Source organism: Mercenaria mercenaria, chromosome 13 (assembly GCF_021730395.1).
Source record: "Mercenaria mercenaria strain notata chromosome 13, MADL_Memer_1, whole genome shotgun sequence".
Taxonomy (NCBI): Eukaryota; Metazoa; Mollusca; class Bivalvia; order Venerida; family Veneridae; genus Mercenaria; species Mercenaria mercenaria.
The window spans coordinates 35,083,955-35,104,446 of NC_069373.1; the positions used below are offsets into that span (position 1 = coordinate 35,083,955).

The 20,492-nt window shown below is 36.5% G+C and overlaps 1 protein-coding gene across 4 annotated transcripts in view; it reads left to right on the forward strand.

Annotated features, from left to right (window-relative positions):
* LOC123528880 (endosome/lysosome-associated apoptosis and autophagy regulator family member 2-like) overlaps window positions 1-20,492 on the forward strand; it is a 73,460-nt gene that overhangs the window by 11,905 nt on the left and 41,063 nt on the right. For all 4 annotated transcript variants that reach the window (XM_053521531.1, XM_053521529.1, XM_053521530.1 and 1 more), the window contains exons 4-9: window positions 8,280-8,427; window positions 9,192-9,281; window positions 11,461-11,563; window positions 14,167-14,316; window positions 15,999-16,087; window positions 17,430-17,709. In XM_053521531.1, the coding sequence (XP_053377506.1) occupies window positions 8,280-8,427; window positions 9,192-9,281; window positions 11,461-11,563; window positions 14,167-14,316; window positions 15,999-16,087; window positions 17,430-17,709 (860 nt within the window). The remainder of the gene's footprint in view (window positions 1-8,279; window positions 8,428-9,191; window positions 9,282-11,460; window positions 11,564-14,166; window positions 14,317-15,998; window positions 16,088-17,429; window positions 17,710-20,492) is intronic.

The following is a 20,492-nucleotide window of genomic DNA, read 5'->3' on the forward strand; positions in this document are numbered from 1 at the left end:
AATTGCAATGCAGCTGTAATGAAAGTATTGTTTGGTCATGTGACTTCATATTCTGTTATTTTACCAATAACTATGCAAGATCTCTTCAAATATGACTATTCAAGTACCTAGTAGTTTTCTGTAGAATTTTCCTGTCATATGGTATATATTTACTGTAATCACATGGAAGGCCTGTGCTTGACATTTGGTAATTAACACTTTCATAATAAAACAAGTGCACTTCTGATCACGCACCACAATAGATTTGGAATCTCATTTTTGAGCTAATTTTACTTTGCATTTTTTTGGTTAAACATCATCTTGTCTTACACTGAAGCTGTTATTCCTTACAGACAACCGTTTTTGTCGAAAGAGTGTCATGCGCAAACCCCATGTTCCTATCTCAAAGGTCAAGGTCACAGTTGGAGGTCAAAGGTCAAATTGAAGTTTGTCCGGAGCATTTCTTCTTCATGCATGGTGGGATTTTGATGTAACTTGGCATGAATGTTCACCATTATGAGACAGAGTGTCATGTGCAAGAACCAGGCCCCTAGGTCTAAGGTCAAGGTCACACTTAGAGGCCAAAGGTGCTGGCGGGCTCGGCATTCTGCACGTGGGCATGCAGAATGTATTTCTAGTTTATTATATTTCGAATTAACAAGGTCAGATATTAAATGAGTTATGCAGCTTTGACACATTATCTTCCCTTTGACATGTGCTGTGGACAAATCTATAGGTACTAAGAAATAATAATCAGACAGATTTATCTGATACAGCAGTAAAGATAAGGCTAAATAAAACTTTTATTTGAAATCCTGCTAGTGTCAGATCTTTCATATCTAAAAATTTAAAATTGATCAGCTTGACTCTTCAAATTGTTATCACTGTAAATAAATGGTTTGATCCAAACAAAGTTTTCAGACAGTTTCCAATCGGAAAATGTTTCTAAAGATAAGGTAATTACTGAGAAAATGAATACATATATTTCTGAATATTGAATGCACTTGCTCTGCCACACTTTCTAGAAATATCAAATTCCATTAATCTTAGATATTAAAATGATCAGTATAGGAAAACTTTCACAAAAGATATATTTATATGAAAGTTTAATAGTGTTTTTAGCTCGACTATACGAAGTATAAGGAGAGCTATCCTACTCGCCCCGGTGTCAGCATCGGCGTCTCTGCGTCCCCACCTTGGTTAAAGTTTTTTTACACTTTCTCTTGTTTCAGCTTATCTCTGTATTTACTTGATGGATTTGATTCAAACTTGAAATACTTATTCCTCATCATCATCCACATCATCTGGCATAAGGGCCATTACTCTGGCACCAATATTTCATGAATTATCCCCCTTTTCACTTAGATTTTCAGGTTAAAGTTTTGATGCACTTTCACTCTGTCACTGTTATTACTGAATGGATTTGATTCAAACTTAAAATAGTTGTTCAACATCATCACCCACATCATATGACACAAGTTGCATAACTCTGGCACCATTTTTTCATGAATTATTCCCGCTTTTTACTTAGAATTTCAGGTTAAAGTTTTGGTGCACTTTCACTCTACCTCTGTTTTTACTGAATGGATTTGATTCAAACTTAAAATAGTTGTTCAACATCATCACCCAAATCATATGACACAAGATGCATAACTCCGGCACAATTTTTCATGAATTATTCCCCTTTTTACTTAGAATTTCAGGTTAAAGTTTTATGTACTTTCACTCTCTGTAATTACTTGATGGATTTGATTCAAACTTGAAATACTTATTCCTCATCATCATCCACATCATCTGGCATAAGGGCCATAACTCTGGCAGCAATATTTCATGAATTATCCCCCTTTTCACTTAGATTTTAAGGTTAAAGTTTTGATGCACTTTCACTCTATCTCTGTTATTACTGAATGGATCTGATTCAAACTTAAACAATTGTTCAACATCATTACCCTTATCATATGACACAAGGTGCATAAATCTGGGACCAATTTTTCATGAATTATTTCCCCTTTTTACTTAGAATTTTATGTTCAAGTTTTGATGCACTTTCATTCTGTCTCTGTTATTACTGAATTGATTTGATTCAAACTTAAAATAGTTGTTCAACATCATCACCCACATCATATGATGCAAGGTGCATAATTAGGTCACTAGGTTAAATATTGTATGCATTTCATATGCCACATTTTCTGTCTGTAGTTCATTAAACCTGATCTGAAAGTTTGAAGTCAAGGTTGAGTGTGAAGTGAAGCCAAGAACTAGGTCATTATTCAGATCATAGAAAAACATTGTTTTCTTTCCAAAGGCCACCTTTTCAACCTCATGTTCATGAAACTTGGTCAGTATGATTTGTAACTATAAAGTCTAGGTTATGTTTAAAACAGGGTCATAATAGGTCAAATACAAGATCACTAGGTCAGTGTTCACACATAGAGGCCACATTGTATACCTGGTCTTCATCGTACTTGGTAAGCATGGTCAGAATGTTTGTGTTTATGAAATCTACGTTATGTTTGAATTGGGTTTTCAGAGGTGAGAGCTAGGCCACCTAAGGTCACATTGACATGAAACTTGGTCTGAGTGTTTGTATCAATAAAATCTAAGTCAGATTTGAAAGTGTGTCATCTACAGAAAAAAAGGCTCTTGGTCAAATCATAGGAAAACCTTGATAACCCACTAGAGACCTCATCTTTTGTTTAATCTTCATTAAACTTTTTTCAGATTTTTTTCGTCTATGAAATCTAGGTCAAGTTTGAAGCACTAGAGTCCACATTTTTAGCTCACCTGAGCAATGCTCAGGTGAGTTTTTCTGATCGCTCGATGTCCGGCGTCTGTCGTCTGTCTGTCGTCTGTCGTCTGTCTGTCGTCTGTCTGTCAACATTTAGCTTGTGTATGCAATAGAGGCTGTATTTTTCAACTGATCTTCATGAAACTTGGTCAGAATGATTACCTTGATGAAATCTAGGCCGAGTTCGAAAATGAGTCATCTGGGGTCAAAAACTAGGTCACTAGGTCAAATCAAAGAAAAACCTTGTGTATGCGATAGAGGCTGTATTTTTCAATTGATCTTCATGAATTTTGGTCAGAATAATAACCTTGATGAAATCTAGGCCGATTTTGAAAATGGGTCATCTTGGGTCAAAAAACTAGGTCACTAGGTCAAATCAAAGAAAAACCTTGTGTATGCGATAGAGGCTGTATTTTTCAACTGATCTTCATGAATATTGGTCAGAATGATTGCCTTGATGAAATCTAGGCCGAGTTTGAAAATGGGTCATCTCGGGTCAAAACTAGGTCACTAGGTCAAATCAAAGAAAAACCTTGTGTATGCGATAGAGGCTGTATTTTTCAATTATTCTTCATGAATATTGGTCAGAATGATAATCTTGATGAAATCTAGGCCGAGTTTGAAAATGAGTCATCTCGGTTTAAAAACTAGGTCACTAGGTCAAATCAAAGAAAAACCTTGTGTATGCGATAGAGGCTGTACTTTTCAATTGATCTTCATGAATATTGGTCAGAATGATTGCCTTGATGAAATCTAGGCCGAGTTCGAAAATGGGTCATCTCGGGTCAAAAACTAGGTCACTAGGTCAAATCAAAGAAAAACCTTGTGTATGCGATAGAGGCGGTATTTTTCAATTGATCTTCATGAATTTTGGTCAGAATGATTACCTTGATGAAATCTAGGCCGAGTTCGAAAATGGGTCATCTCAGGTCAAAAACTAGGTCACTAGGTCAAATCAAAGAAAAACCTTGTGTATGCGATAGAGGCTGTATTTTTCAACTGATCTTCATGAAATTTAGCCAGAATGATAACCTTGATAAAATCTAGGCCGAGTTCGAAAATGGGTCATCTTGGGTCAAAAACTAGGTCACTAGGTCAAATCGAAGAAAAAACATTGTGTATGCAATAGAGGATGTAGTTTTCAATTGATCTTCATGAAATTTGGTCAGAGTGATTGCCTTGATGAAATCTAGGTCGAATTTGAATATGGGTTATCTGAGGTCAAAAACTAGGTCACTAGGTCAAATTAAAGAAAAATCTTGTGTATGCGATAGAGACTGTTTTTTTTTCAATTGATTTTTATGAAATTTGGTCAGGATGATTGCCTTGATAAAATCTAGGTCGAGTTTGAACATGGGTCATCTAGGGTCAAAAACTAGGTCATATCTAAGAAAATGCTTGTTTTTTATCGCAAGAGACCAATTTTTTGGTCCAATCTTAATGAAAATTGGTCAGAATATTTGTTTCCATGAAATCACTAGGTCAAACATGTTTTACACTGTTATGGTGTGTTTCTTAGGTGAGCGACCTAGGGCCATCTTGGCCCTCTTGTATACTTAAACTGCAATACTTTTCAAAATATTTACCTTTATAAAATGTAAGTCATCTTTGAAACTGGGCCATCTGTGTTCCAAAACTAGCTAGACCACTAAGTAAAATCACAGATAAAGTCTACATTTTCTACCTGAATTGCTTAATACTGGTAAATTAAATACTGGGTCATTTAGGTTAAAAACTAAGCCGGGTGAGCGCTACAGGACCTTCATATGCTTCTTGTTATGTTGCATTTCATCAAGGCTTTTTACTGCTGTATGGTAAAATCATGTGAATCCGGATGTGAAATAAATTGTTACCAAGTTTATTGGCTGCTATGTTAACGAATATTAAAGTACATGTTTTCAATGTTTGGTTTACTTTGCAGTGCATTGTACATGGACCATAATCTACCTGTCTTACTTTTGAATTGTCTTTCTTTTGAATTGTCTTTCTTTATTAAATGTCCATCCTGATTTCAGACCTGACATAACTGGAGAACCATTTGACCTAGAACCTTCAAACTTCATAGGCTTGTAGGGCTGCTGGAGTAGAAGACCCCTATTGTTTTTGGGGTCACTCCATCAAAGGTCAAGGTCACAGGGGCCTGAACATTGAAAACCATTTCCGATCAATAACTAGTGAACCACTTGACCCAGAATGTTGAAACTTCATAGGATGATTGGTCATGAACAGTAGATGACCCCTATTGATTTTGGGGTCACTCCATCAAAGATCAAGGTCACAGGGGCCTGAACATTGAGAACCACTTGACCCAGAATGTTGAACCTTCATAGGATGATTGTACATGCAAAGTAGATGACCACTATCGATTTTGGGGTCATTCCGTTAAAGGTCAAGGTCACAGGGGCCTGAACATTGATAACAATTTCCGATCAATAACTTGAGAACCTCTTGACCCAGACTTTTGAATTGTCTTTCTTTATTAAATGTCCATCCTGATTTCATGTCAGGTCTGTAACTTTTTTCGTTATGGATGGATTTGACCAAACGTGTGCCCAGATATTACATATCAGTTACCACTTCGATTTGGATGAAGCAGTATGGGGGCAGGCTCTTTTTCAGTGTAGTTATGTCTCCCCCCCCCCCCCCCCCCCCCCCCCCCCCTCTGGGGGAGACATATTGTTTTTGCCCTGTCCATCCGTCACACTTCATTTCCGAGCAATAACTGGAGAACCATTTGACCTAGAACCTTCAAACTTCATAGGCTTGTAGGGCTGCTGGAGTAGAAGACCCCTATTGTTTTTGGGGTCACTCCATCAAAGGTCAAGGTCACAGGGGCCTGAACATTGTAAACAATTTCCGATCAATAACTTGAGTACCACTTGACCCAGAATGTTGAAACTTCATAGGATGATTGTACATGCAAAGAAGATGACCCCTATTGATTTTGGGGTCACTCCGTTAAATGTCAAGGTCACAGGGGCCTGAACATTGATAACAATTTCCGATCAATAACTTGAGAACCTCTTGACCCAGAATGTTGAAACTTCATAGGATGATTGAACATGCAGAGTAGATGACCCATATTGATTTTAGGGTCAGTCTATTAAAGGTCAAGGTCACAGGGGCCTGGTCATGTAAAATCATTTCTGGAAAATAACTTGAGAACCACTTGACCTAGAATGTTGAAACTTAATAGGATGATTGGACATGCAGAGCAGATGACCCCTATTTATTTTGAGGTCACTTGATCAAAGGTCAAGGTCACAGGAGCCTGAACAGTGTCTTGAGAACCACTAAGCTAAGAGTGTTGAAATTCAGTGGGATGACTGGACATGCCAAGTAGATGATCCCTATTGCAGCCAACCATCAGTGTTTCTTTGACTTTCGCTCCTGACCCCTATTGACTTCTTGCCTATAGATCTTTGCATTGGGGGAGACATATGCTTTTTTACAAAAGCAGTTTCTAGTTTCTTGTTAGTTTTACATTTGCATTTGATAGATATTGGGATAGTTCAACTAATTTAAACAAAAAATGTATGTAGCTCCTGATTAATTTATTTCCAACCTGTCTTGGCTGTGCAACCAAGATAGGCAAAGGGAGGTAATAACATGATTTTTAGCTAAATATGTAATTGGCAATACACACTTCTGACAAATAAAGTACAAAACTTGTTATATTCATATTATTCCTTAGGCAGTATATATATTATGTTTATTCAATTGATAAATCGGCATCCAAAATAGGAAACCAGATTTTAAAAGTATCACCAGTGAAAATCTGGCTTGTATTATGCACTGAATAAATCATTACTTGACCAAAATCTAGTTATTAAATACTGTGAAATCATTAATATTCGTGGGGGACTTATTTTCATGGATTTCGTGGTTGAGTCAGTCCACGAAATTTAATCCCAAGGAACAAGTAAAGTTCCCATTCATTTTATGTTCAAAAGATGAAATCCACGAATTCATATCCCCACGAAATTTCCATTTTGACCAAAACCATGAAATTTCATGCCCTCGAAATTAATTGATTTTACAGTATTCAAGCAGGAAATGTCAACCTTCCAATCTGCACATATAATAGTAAATAACTTTCTCCAGTCTCTTTGTAAACATATCATAATAAATGCAATAAAGGCTGCCTATAATCAGTATAATGTATAACAAACTGAAAAGTTCACGAGATTCAGGATGTAGATTTAAACATCCTTGAAAAAAAAGGTTTCAGTTTACAGGTTTGAATTTTATTATGTTTTCTGAGGCCTACATACAGTTGAACTGTTGAACAGAAGTAGAGTTAACATCTGCATATTTTAGTACTACAGGATGTATTTTAACAATGCCGGCGGGATAAAACCGGCGATGTATTTTAACAATGTCGGTTTTAACCCGCCCGCTTAGCTCAGGAGGTAGTGCGTTGGTCTACGGATCGCTGGGTTGCGAGTTCGATCCTCGGGTGGGGCATATGTTCTCCGTGAATATTTGATAACGACATTGTGTCTGAAATCATTAGTCCTCCACCTCTGATACATGTGGGGAAGTTGGCAGTTACTTGCGGAGAACAGGTTTGTACTGGTACAGAATCCAGGAACACTGGTTAGGTTAACTGCCCGCCGTTATATGACTGAAATACTGTTGAAAAACGGCGTTAAACCCAAATCAAACAAACAAACAAACAATGCCGGTTTTAATTTAAACATTTCAGCTCACCTGATGTAATTTCAAAATATTTCTATTAATCTGTCTGTTAGGGCCTCAGTCATTGTATGATCCTACCAATCTGGACAAACGGGTTTAATGTTGTTTTTCAATCGTATTTAGTTATTATATAATTGGTCAGCTTACCTAACTGGTTATTTGGGGTTCTGAACTAGTACTAGTTTGTTCCATGCAAGTTACGAACAACTTCTCCACGTGACTCAGGAGTTGGAGGAGAAAAGACAAGTTTCGCATTACTGGTTTATATTCCAAAGGAGGAGGAATTTTTTTCTTTGGCATTGTCCGTCCGGCAGTTTGTCTGTGGGTGCGTGCATCCATCTAAAATTGAAATTGGTTATAATTCAAACTTTATTTTAGCTAGATTCACCAAACCATACTAATGACTAATTTGTGCATGTCTTTTGCTCGCTTGTTGTACTATCCCCATTGACCTAGTAAAATCAGAGTTTATCCCCTTGATTTGGAAAAAAAAATGAAAATGCTTATAATTTAAAAAATATTTTAGATCTCACATGATTATTAATGAAGCACATGACCTTTGCTCACATGAAGTGTTATCCCTTTGACTCAGTAATTTGATTTGGTAAAAAAAGATTTGAAAATGATTGTACGTAAAAAAGTATTTTATCAAACCAAACATGATTATTAATTAGCGCATGACCTTGGCTTGCACACAGAGTTTTCCCCATGACTTGGTAAAAAATTGGGAGTTTTAGCTGTATCTGTTAAAACATAATACGACTGACAAAATACAAAAATGATATTTTTTTACTTCAATTTATATTTTCAGGTATGAGTGGACACCTAAGGGATCGTATATTGCTGTATTGCCTGGTGAATGTGCAGCTAACCTGATCTTCTCTACAACGTTGTTGAAGGCGGGAAAACTATCCTTCGAGTACCAGTTTCCTAGTACAACCACCATCTTCCATATAACAGTAAGAACATGCTTTTTTTTTTTTTTCAGATTAAGTACATAATATATACTGCACATCAGTATTGGGGCATCCATGACAGAGTGATTGAGGCTTCTGCCATCAAATTTCTTGCCTGTTACCCCTGTAAGTTTCAAGCCCTGCTTGCTTTTCAAGCCTCGCTCGGAGTGTAGAATTCTTCAAGCAAGTAATCCATCATGCTGGCTTATGGAAGGTCCTTGGTTCAACCCAGGTGTCTGCCCTTGATAAAAAATTGCCAGGATTGGCATCTGGGTCTTCCTCCACAGTGAAAAGCTGGAAAGTCGCCATATGACCTATACTTGTGTTGGTGTGACATTAAACTCAGCAACAATAACAAATGAAATTTAAAAAATAAAAATAAAACTAGTAACAATAGTACATCGAGACAGTCCAGGTCACTAGGTTCAATGCTAATGTCTCACTTGAAGATCAAAGGTCATGTCCCTGTATCAGAGTGGTGTTTGGAGTTATAATTCTCCTTTAGTGATAGCTCTAGTTAAGAGTATGATTTAGAACAGCCTAATTTGAAATAATTTTGAACTGTTTTTTTGAGTAATAATCAATAAGCTTGTCAAAAAATGGAAGAGAATTTATGGGTGGAAGTGTGGAAAATTTAGTCATATTCAGCTAACTCTATATCTCACTGTGCATTTTATGTGTTAGATATGTTACATCCTTAATGAGTAATCTCTATACCTTAGTGTGCATTTTATGTATCCTTAATATTGCTAATTTTTGCATTTTAGGTTCAGAATGATCAGTGTCAAGCATCTGGTGACAAAGATTCCAGCAAATGGCCGGACACAACAAATGAAGGGGAATGGCAGAGTTTAACTGTATGTTTAGGATACCATGAATTATACTTATTGGGTTATTTCAGTCTGTCAACCCCATTGTGGGATGGAAATTATGATGTGCCTGTTTAATTTTCAGTCGATTTAACAATAGCTAAATGAAAAGTTGGTGTATATCAGCCATTTTTAGCTCATCTGATTTTTTGAAAAAAAAAATGATGAGTTATTGTCATCACTTGAGCGGTTGTCGGCGTCGGCGTCGGCGTTGCCTGGTTAAGTTTTATGTTTAGGTCAGCTTTTCTCCTAAACTATCAAAGCTATTGCTTTGAAACTTGGAATACTTGTTCACCATCATAAGCTGACCCTGTATAGCAAGAAACATAACTCCATCTTGCTTTTTGCAAGATTTATGGCCCCTTTTGTACTTAGAAAATATCAGATTTCTTGGTTAAGTTTTATGTTTAGGTCAACTTTTCTCCTAAACTATCAAAGCTTTTGCTTTGAAACTTGGAATACTTGTTCACCATCATAAGCAGACCCTGTACATCAAGAAACATAACTCCATCTTGCTTTTTGCAAGAATTATTGCCCCTTTTGGACTTAGAAAATCAGTTTTCTTGGTTAAGTTTTATGTTTAGGTCAGCTTTTATCCTAAACTATCAAAGCTATTCCTTTAAAACTTGCAACTCTTGTTCACCATCATAAGCTGACCCTGTACAGCAAGAAACATAACTCCATCCTGCTTTTTGCAAGATTTATGGCCCCTTTTGGACTTAGAAAATATCAGATTTCTTGGTTAAGTTTTATGTTTAGGTCAACTTTTTCTCTTAAACTATCAAAGCTATTGCTTTAAAACTTGCAACTCTTGTTCACCATCATAAGCTGACCCTGTACAGCAAGCAACATTACTCCATCCTGCTTTTTGCAATTATTATTGCCCCTTTTGGACTTAGAAAAATCATTTTCTTGGTTGAATATTATGTTTAAGTCAACTTTTCTCATAAACTATCAAAGCTATGCTTTAAAACTTGCAACAGTTTTTCACCATCATAAGTGGACACTGTACATCAAGAAACATAACTCTATCCTGCTTTTTGCAAGAGTGATGGCCCTTTTTAGACTTAGAAAATCATGGGTAGGACAATATTTCTATTATACAAAAAAAATCAGATGAGCGTCAGCACCCGCAAGGCGGTGCTCTTGTTGAAAGGATATAATTTCTGAAACAGCTTAATGTTATGAATGATATATGTTTATCATGTGATACCCTGTAATTTCACTTTCAGATACTGTGTTATCTTTTAATTTTGTAGTAATGAAATTTCATGGGATGTGCCCGAACAGCTGATTTATAGGGATATGAATTTAATAGGGTTTTCAGTTACATAATCTAAACTGAATGTGAATTATGCTTATTTGTTGGGATTTAACTCTGATTGACCTAACAATGAAATCTACAAATTAGTTCCCAATAAATACTTCACTATATGCCCACTTGGTAGTCTCCTAAGGTAGTACACCAGACTTCCAATCAGGAGAATGGTTGTTTGAATCCCAGGTGGGTTCTCCTTGATGACTGATGGATGAAAATACCTTTAAAGTCACTTGACTTCCTCTAACATGTGTTAAAGTTATAATAAAAAGTAATATAAGACAATTTATAATTTTGTTGAGGTGAGTTTATGTGATCATCTTGTGTCTGACGTCCTTAGCATCAGCAGTTTACTGAAACATCACTTTTGAATCTACTGGTCAGAATTACACCAAACTTGGGCTGTAGCATCCTGGCATAGACCTCTCTCAAGTTTGTTAAAAGGATACCACAGGATGCTAGAGCTAAAAATAGAAAAACAATCTCTTCTCGTGAACCATTGTATAGGTCTTCACCAAACTTGGTTCATAAGGTCTTTGGATATACCAGTATCAAATTTGTTCAAATGGTTCCACTTGACTGCACTTATTTGCCAAAAGAGCTAATATTAGAGAAAAAAAATCTATAAATCACTTCTTCTCAAGAACCACATACTGGATCTTCAGTAAGCTTGGTCTGTACTTTCCTTGGAATAACCTGTCTCAAGTTTGTTAAGATGAATCACTTGACTGCCCTTAATGACCCTGTGAGCTATAATTAGAAAAAGTTTTAAGGTTACAACTTCTTATGGACTGCTTGATAGATATTCCAGCGTGAGATTTACGATTCTTTCCATTCTTTTCTTATTAGCTGAGCCTAAAGTCTGGATTTAATGTGATAACTTGGAGAGTGATTGGTATAGGCACCACAGAGGAAACAAGCCCACTGCTTCTTAGAAAAATGTCAGTCAACGGTAAGAACTGTTTCTTATCACGGAAGCTCTGTTCATAGAACATAAGAATATTATTAAAGGCAGGGCTCCGGAAATTTTGATAACTCAATCGGTCCGAAACGAAAATCCTGACATCGGCGCTACCCCACCCACCGCATTCCCATATATTACATATTTTGTAAAACGTGATAGGGTAAAGAAATAAGCATGTAATGCATTAAAACTGAGTTACCAGTCACCGCGCGTTACCATACAATGAAGACAGTTATTCAGTGTTATGTGTGATCGTTACTTTGTTTAAATTTCGATGTTTTTCCGAGATAATGCGAGGCATTGACACCGTGTGCGTAACTAGTCTAAAAGCCAACGCACGTGACTTTGATACCGTATACACGGCAGATACTTTGTGATGTTTCCTCATTCTTTGACGGAATTCTATAAAATACAGTGCGTCAAAGTGAGTTACACGACACATATTCTCTGCTAAACAGCCTCAGTATTTAAAGAATACTCTGCCGCGGACCGAATGTGCACGTTATTTGAACGCTGAGATCGAATTTCCCCGCATGTATAGTACCAAAACGTCACGCGGGTTGGCCACGGATATTTCATTTCACTTACGTTGTACTTCAATAAGCAACTACATTTTATAAAGTTATATGTTCTCTTCTGATGTAAACAAAATTTCATTTTGAAACGTTTTTTAAAAGACCGATTTGATAAACAGTGCCACTCCGGTTTTCTTTATCATTCGTGGTTGCCCGTCCATTTTTTTCTTTTTTGTACAGTCGCGTTGCAATGACGATTTTTTGCATTCGTTTCAACTGGAGCCCCAACAAATGAATCATGTAATTTTTTTCAAATCAAGTAATTATAAAAATTATTTTATCGGTTTTCCGTGTGATGTCTCATTAAATCAAAAACCTATAATGTACAATTATAGCTCTTTGATTAAATGCAGCGACCATTTGTTTGTTACCTTGATCAAACATAGCCTTTTGAAATAAATCATCCGTCGGATTCTAAATAAAAGAAGTGGATCCCCGTCGAAATGATTTGGATCCAGTCAGAAACGTTAGGAAACCAGTCAAAAATGTTTAATACAACGCAGTCGGCTGTCTGCAAACATTAAAGGATGTGCCGCGCGAGCACTGATTGCGTCACGCGCTAATTACGGACCGATTATCAAAGTGACAATCAGACCGATTGACACGTTTATTGATTATCTGAAGGTGCGACCAACAATTTCCTACTTGGCAGGTGATCGTGTATTGAGATATCAGACCGAAATTTATACTTTTCTCCATTTTTACGGGACCGATTTTTTTCGTTTTTTCATTTCACGAATCGGTCTGAAAAGTCAAAAATCGGTCCAAAACCGACAAACCGGCAAATTTCCGAAGCCCTGAACAATTTAAAAGGCCCCATATTCATATTTGCCTTACTCTGTGACAATTAGTGTTGAGCTTTTGACTTTATGTGATAGGAAAAATATCTGAATTTCGTTATGTTGAAGGAGAAAAAGATGTTGCACTTTATGGCAAGAAATTTAGCACTTTAATGGCATAGTGAAATGCTTGTCTGACTGCTCATTAACTTTGTCTTTATCATTGATGTAAATCTGTTCATTCACATGGCAGTTGAACTTACATAGAAATATTTTGAAAAAACAAAAACAAAAAAAAAAAGTTTTAAATGCAGATATTGGTTCCATATTGTGTGATAACCTATGGTTTAAATGGAAAGGATTGTGTGCCTTAGAGTTATAAGACCATATGAGCCGTGCCATGAGAAAACCAACATAGTGGGTATGCGACCAGCATGGATCCAGACCAGCCTGCGCATCCGCGCAGTCTGGTCAGGCTCCATGCTGTTCGCTTTTAAAGCCTATTGGAATTGGAGAAACTATTAGCGAACAGCATGGATCCTGACCAGACTGCGCGGATGCGCAGGCTGGTCTGGATCCATGCTGGTCGCATACCCACTATGTTGGTTTTCCCATGGCGCGGCTCATATGTTGTGAAATCATTTTGTTTCCTAGGCATGGAATTGACGGTTTTTGTCCAAAGGGCTATTTTGGAATTTGTAGATTTCAACATTTTAAGGTTAATTGAATAGGAATTTTAATTGTGTGTTGGGATATTTCAAGGATTGACACCACAACAAATTTCTACATAAATTATTGCTACAGAAATATTAACCTTTAACCTGCTGGTGGCAAGTGGTTTTGCCTTTGCGGCCAGCGCAGACCAAGATCAGCCTGCACATCTGTGCTGGCTGATCGTTGTCAGCACTGTTTGCTATTCAATCAGTTAATTTTCAGTGAACACCCCTTTGAATAATAAGTGGACTTGCCCAGATTGAATGATGGACCAGTCCATTTTAGAAATTTAGCAGGGTAAAGGTTAATGATTTTACAGTAAATAGGGTTATGTGTGATTGAAGATGATGTTTTGTTTGTGTAGGATTTCCAAAGAAGAACTGACATAGAGACAGTTAAAATGTATGATAAAAAAAACGGTATGTCTTAGTGACAAAATATGTGTAAATTTTATGAAGCTTAAATACACACTTAATATTTCCATTCTGTGGTTCTAAAGTATTAAAATTATTTATGTATTTAGGTGTAGCATACACATCTGAATGTACGAAGTGCCCAGCAGGAACGTACAGCAGTGCGAGTGCTACAATATGTACACCATGTCGGGCTAATAAGTTCTCGAAAGAAGGAGCAACCAGCTGTTCAGATTGTGATGTGAAGAAATACTACTCTGGTATGTTACATATCAACTTAGGAAGAAAAAAGTCAGTACTTGTTTGAATAAAGGAAGTTGCAAACAGTGTGTTAATAAAATAGGACGTAGAAAAACACATGATCACATATGATAGTTTTTGATAAGCTGACAATGCAATTTACTATTACATTAAAATGAAGAAAGCCTAGTATTAGAATTAAGAATTGAACTGTGTAGTTTCTGTCAAATGTACAGCGTAATTTAGTATGTTGTTAAATGAAAACCAAAAGTCTGAGGGAGAGCAGATAAGTTGTTGACAATAATTATTACACTTTGTTTCAAATGTCTTACGTTCCATGACTGCTGAAGTTGTTATGTTTTAATCTGGCCAATTTTACAGATTTGTTCAAAACTTCAATATCTGATCACATTTACACTTGATTATATTCACTGAGTGCTTAATGCCATGTTAGATTTTTACTTGAGGTATTTTTTGAAGTTGATTTTTCTACCCTAGTCCTGAAGGTGTTTTAGCATAAGTATAAATTTTGACTAAGGAGTGATATGAATGTAAAAACAATCTTATTACATTTGTCTGTCCTTTGCATTTAGCTGAAATTCAGTAGAAATGCAAGTTAATAAAATTATTACACCTGTTTTGCCTATCATGGTTGCGCAAACAGAAAATACCGGAAATAAATGAATTATGAAGCTACCTGCAGTTTTAAAACTTGTCTTTCGGTACTGATTGTTGCAATATCCAGATATCTTTAAATGGTAATGTAAAACTAGACATTATATTGACATCAAAAGAGTTCCTTAGTCACGGAAAAAATATTGTAAGTTGATTGGTACCTGAGCACATAATGCAGGAACTGAGAGAAATTAGTGAATGATCTGATTTCTGTAATTTGAGAAAGGTATACTTTCAGATAATCTAGATGCTTTATGTTGGGTGCGCCATTGGCGCGAAATAAAATATGAATGGTCCCTCAAAATCGGTGGGCCTTTGGCGCGCCAGAAAATCTAAAAATCAAACCCGATAACGATGACTAGTGTGCCAGTCTTGCAAGGTAGACATACCTCCAGGGGAGATTACTGCGACGGATTTGAAAAAATAATGTGTCGTGATAATTGCACCATCATTGTATCAAAATGGCGACCGCACTGAAAGGAAAAGCGATTTTGCACGAATTTTTCAGTCCTCCTGCCCCTAAGAAAACGAACCAGACTTTAGTTACACCGAGGAAAGATACAAATAAAAATGATACATTGAACAAAAGCAACGATTCAACTATAGATAGCGCTGAACATTAAACAACAACCTCAGAATCACAGAGTGATGCCACCCCCACCCGGTAAAGTAATTTAAGTAAACCGGAAAGAATGGTAAAAAAGTAGAGTAAAACGTCTGACAAATGGGGCTTTCATAGGAACTTAATGGTTGAGTATACATGGTTAAGTTAAAAGGAAAAAGAGAATTATTGACAAGAACTTCATGTATTTAAAGCATAAGAAAAGTAAAGTTCTTTAAATTTGTAAAATTTGAATGGCCGCAAAAGTTTCAGAATGGCCCCATGTTTTCAGGGTAGATGGGCCATGGGTCCATTATGCTGAAAACCTCAGCAGAACTCTGAGAAGGACACCTTACCTATTGTTATATAATTGAAATAGTGTTAAAAATGTGACTAAATCCATCCAGTAATTTCTGCTTATTTCAGTTGCTGGATCAACTAACTGCACCGAGCGACCACCTTGCACTGAAGCAGACTATTACCATATCCTCAAACCATGTGATGAGAATGGCAAGGTAGGCAAAATATGAATAAAAAATAAGTGACAAAAATAGTAGAAATTTCAGTGTAAATATTGATGAAATGTTACTGGCAGAAAAAAGAAGAGGTACAGACATAAAAGTATAATTCTAAAGGGCCAGAGGCATAAAAGATTGATGTTTTCAGCATGGAAATAACCAAAAATAGACTTGCATGGAAATGTTCATATACAGTTTTAATATCCTAGCCATGTTTGCATGTATAGAACAAAGCATACATCCTGTCCCTGTACAAAGAAATCTATTATATTGACACAGGTTTAGCCCAGAGTCCTCCCTGTACAGTTGTTGAATTTTTACTTCACCTGAACAAACAATACCATTATACCTTAAATGCTGATGAAAAATAGTACAGTGAAGCCTTAATAATGAATCTATCGCTGTTTTTCAAAAATCTTGAATGTCAGTTTCAGTCTTTTTTGAAATGATTTGAAGTAGAAAATAAACACAAGGACTGTAACTCTTTCACCAAGATTTCATGAATTATGCCTCCTATTCTAAAATTTAGGGTCAATGTTTTGATGATCTCTGTTATAAGCAAATGGATTTCATTTAAACCAGAAATAGTTGTTCTACATCATCACCCACATCATATGACATAAGATGCATTAGTCTGGCAGAAATATTCCATGAACTATGTCTCTTTTTATAATTCTAGTTGAATTTTATCCACTTAGTCTCTTTTATAACTTATTCATTTGACTCAGACTGTTCATCATACTGGGGGTATTAATCACTCCAGTGATAGTTCTAGTTTTTCAGATATGCATTATTACGCTGTCAAGCATGGAATTAGTAAAGCATGCTGCCTTCTGACAGCTCTTGTTTACAGTAGTTTAAAAAGCAGAACAGAAAATCCCACTAAAATTCTTAATGAAGTAGATAAAGACCAAACACGTTATCAGTTTCAAAATTTACTATAGTTCCAAAGTTTCAGCTACATGCCTTCTTCAGGGAATAATGATAATAAACAATTCTTGAAATTTAGCAACTTTCTTGTTTAGTTATTGACTCTAGTATTTATGCATTTTATGGGACACACTTTTTTCCCATTAATTTCTTTTTTACATGGTCTTCGAAGCAAAAAAAATAAGAGAAATCAGGAAATTTTACACAACTTTCTGACAGGTTATAGACTTGGGAAATTTTGCAGATGATGATGCAGAGTATTGCCATTTTTTATGTTAGAAGAAAAAATTTTGCTCTTAAACTGACAGAGGTTTTTGAAGAATTGTTGAACATGTGTTTGATGTATTTTATGGAATGATTACCTTCAGCATGAGTTATACTAATAATCTATAAAATAACATGCTTGTAGACTACCACCATCTATGTATGGGTCCAGCCTGCCATCTGTAACCCTGACAACCCATCATCTGTCAAGCTTCCACAAGCCTCGGACCTCATTGACTGCCACTCCTGCAACCCAGGCATGCACCTTGTGAACAAGACGTGTACTTACTGTCCAGCGGGGCAGATGTCCGATGGTACAGAATGTAAAGAATGTGCAGCAACCACTGCCCCCGATTACGGATACGAGCTTGTAAATTGGAATGACATTTCAGAAGTTATTCAGACTTCCTGTGTGTCCTTTTCAGGTAAGGGCGTAGAATTCTTCACGTGAGGAAGCCATCCAGCTGGCTTACGGAAGGTCGGTGGTTCTACCCAGGTGCCCGCTCGTGATGAAAGTATGCACGGAGGGGCACCTGGGGTCTTCCTCCACCATTAAAGCTGGAAAGTTGCCATATGACCTAAAATTGTGTCGGTGCGACGTTAAACCCAACAAAATAAATAAATAAATTTTCAGGTAAGGGTCGCATAAACAGTGTACAGAACTAACTGTCTTGTCTCTACTGCAACACTACAGGAAAAACTGTTACGAGTTTGCTGTGCTGAGGTGTTTGTTTTGGGGAGGTAAACTTACTAAGTGTTAATCCCTATAGAAATAAGAATTGTCCAGAAATATTGCTATCAGATATTAATGTTGTATGTAGCGGCTATGCGAGACAGGTTCCACTTATAATTGAACACAGATTGCATGCATAACAATATCAAAATGTGTCCATTGCATTGTTTACTTCATTACTATATCGTATATATGTGTGTTAATTGAATTCTTAGTTTTACTCGTCAAAATTGATGACATATTAGAAAGCTTGGAGTACATTCTGTTACGGCTGTGTTCTGCTGAGGTTGGACCTATGAGCACTCTTTTGTGAACTTTTAATACATCAGTACAAGAGCAGATTAAAACAAATTTTCAGTGGGATGTTAATCATACATTTCCAGATAGTAAAAAATTCTGGCTTCAATCATTTGTTCAAGACCATTTCTTAATATAGTTCTTTGGATATAAATATCTTTGTGGTGAAACTAATTAGTTTAAATGTTATTAACAATTTCAGGTAGGTATTCATAGCATGATTATTTCTGTGTCAGTGAGAAAGATCAATACTGCATTTTAGGGAATATCAAAACTATATCCTTGGGAATGTTAAAAAACTGTTGAAACTGTTTCCTTAGGATTGAAATTTGTTGCAGCTCATTCTCTCAGCCTATGGTTTATCTTAGTCAAATTTAACATTGTTACTTAGGTGCCTGCAAGTGCAAAATTAAAAGCTCTGAGCAGTACCTGGCAATCATCCTCCATTCGATCAAATGCTGTCTTTCAAACTTAAGAGAAAAATGTTCAGTTGCAGACTTTGAGTTGGTCACAGTTTGAGAGTTAAAAAAACAGCAACTCATATTTGGGTTTCATCAGACACAGTCCTGTGGAGTAAGTCATAGATATGTAATGCATCATAATAAAAACAATATAGTTTATGGTTTTAGACTACCAGTTTATAGGTTTTGTGAAGCAGATGTTCTCTGTCCTAATATGGGAAAAAATACGAAGTGATTTGTCCCACCCCCCACCCACACACACACACACATCTCTGGATTAAGTGAGAAAGTTGTTTGCTATTAATAGAGAACAAACAGATGCTTGCAGAAATATAGCAATATTTGTACTCAGAGTTACTGAGCAATTTTTTGATAATTTCTGAAGTTTGAAAAAATCTATTTGATTTTATTAGCTCACCTGTCACATAGTGACAAGGTGAGCTTTTGTGATCACCCTTCGTCCGTCCGTGTGTCCGTCCGTGCGTGCGTGCGTCAACAATTTCGTGTCTGCACGATAGTGGTTTCATTTATGATTTTATTTTAACCAAACTTGCACACAACTTGTATCACCATAAGATCTCGGTTCCTTTCTTGAACTGGCCAGATCCCATTATGGGTTCCAGAGTTATGCCCCCTGAAAGGGCCAAAATTAGCTATTTTGACCTTGTCTGCACAATAGCAGCTTTATTTATAACTTGATTTTTACCAAACTGGCACACAACTTGTGTCACCATAAGATCTTGATTCCTTTCTTGAACTGGCCAGACTCCAATATGGGCTCCAGAGTTATGGCCTCTGAAAGGGCCAGAATTAGCTATTTTGACCTTGTCTGCACAATAGCAGCTTCATTTATGATTTTATTTTAACCAGACTTGCACACAACTTGTATCACTATAAGATCTTGGTTCCTTTCTTGAACTGGCGAAATTCCATAATGGATTCCAGAGTTATGGTCCCTGAAAGGGCCAGAATTAGCTATTTTGACCTTGTCTGCACAATAGCAGCTTCATATATGATTTTATTTTAACCAAACTTGCACACAACTTGTATCACTATAAGATCTTGGTTCCTTTCTTGAACTGGCGAGATTCCATTTTGGGTTCCAGAGTGATGGCCCCAGAAAGGGCCGGAATTAGCTATTTTGACCTTGTCTGCACAATAGCAGCTTCATTTACGATTTGAATTTAATCAAACTTGCACAAAACTTGTGTCACCATTAGGTCTTGGTTCTTTTGTCGAACCGGCCAGATCCCTTAATGGGTTCCAGAGTTATGGCCCCTGAAAGGGCCAAAATTGGCTATTTTGACCTTGTCTGCACAATAGCAGCTTCATTTATGATTTGATTTTAACCAAACTTGCACACAACTTGTATCACCACAAGATCTTGCTTCCTTTCTTGAACTGGCCAGATTCAATCATGGGTTCCAGAGTTATGGCCCCTTAAAGGTCCAAAATTGGCTATTTTGGTTTTGCAGCCATATAGAGACTTCATTTATGGTTTGATTTGATACAAACTTGCAAAATATCTTCAGCAACAATAAATCTTGAATTCCATGACAAATCAGATCCAATCGTAGGTTCCAGAGTTATTTTATATCTGATTACCTCCCCTGATTGTAATCAAAATGGATTTATATCAGTTAGTACTTATAGGACTTATTTGAAATTTCATTATTGTCATTAGTTGGACTGAGCCAATCAGGGTAGATAACTATGG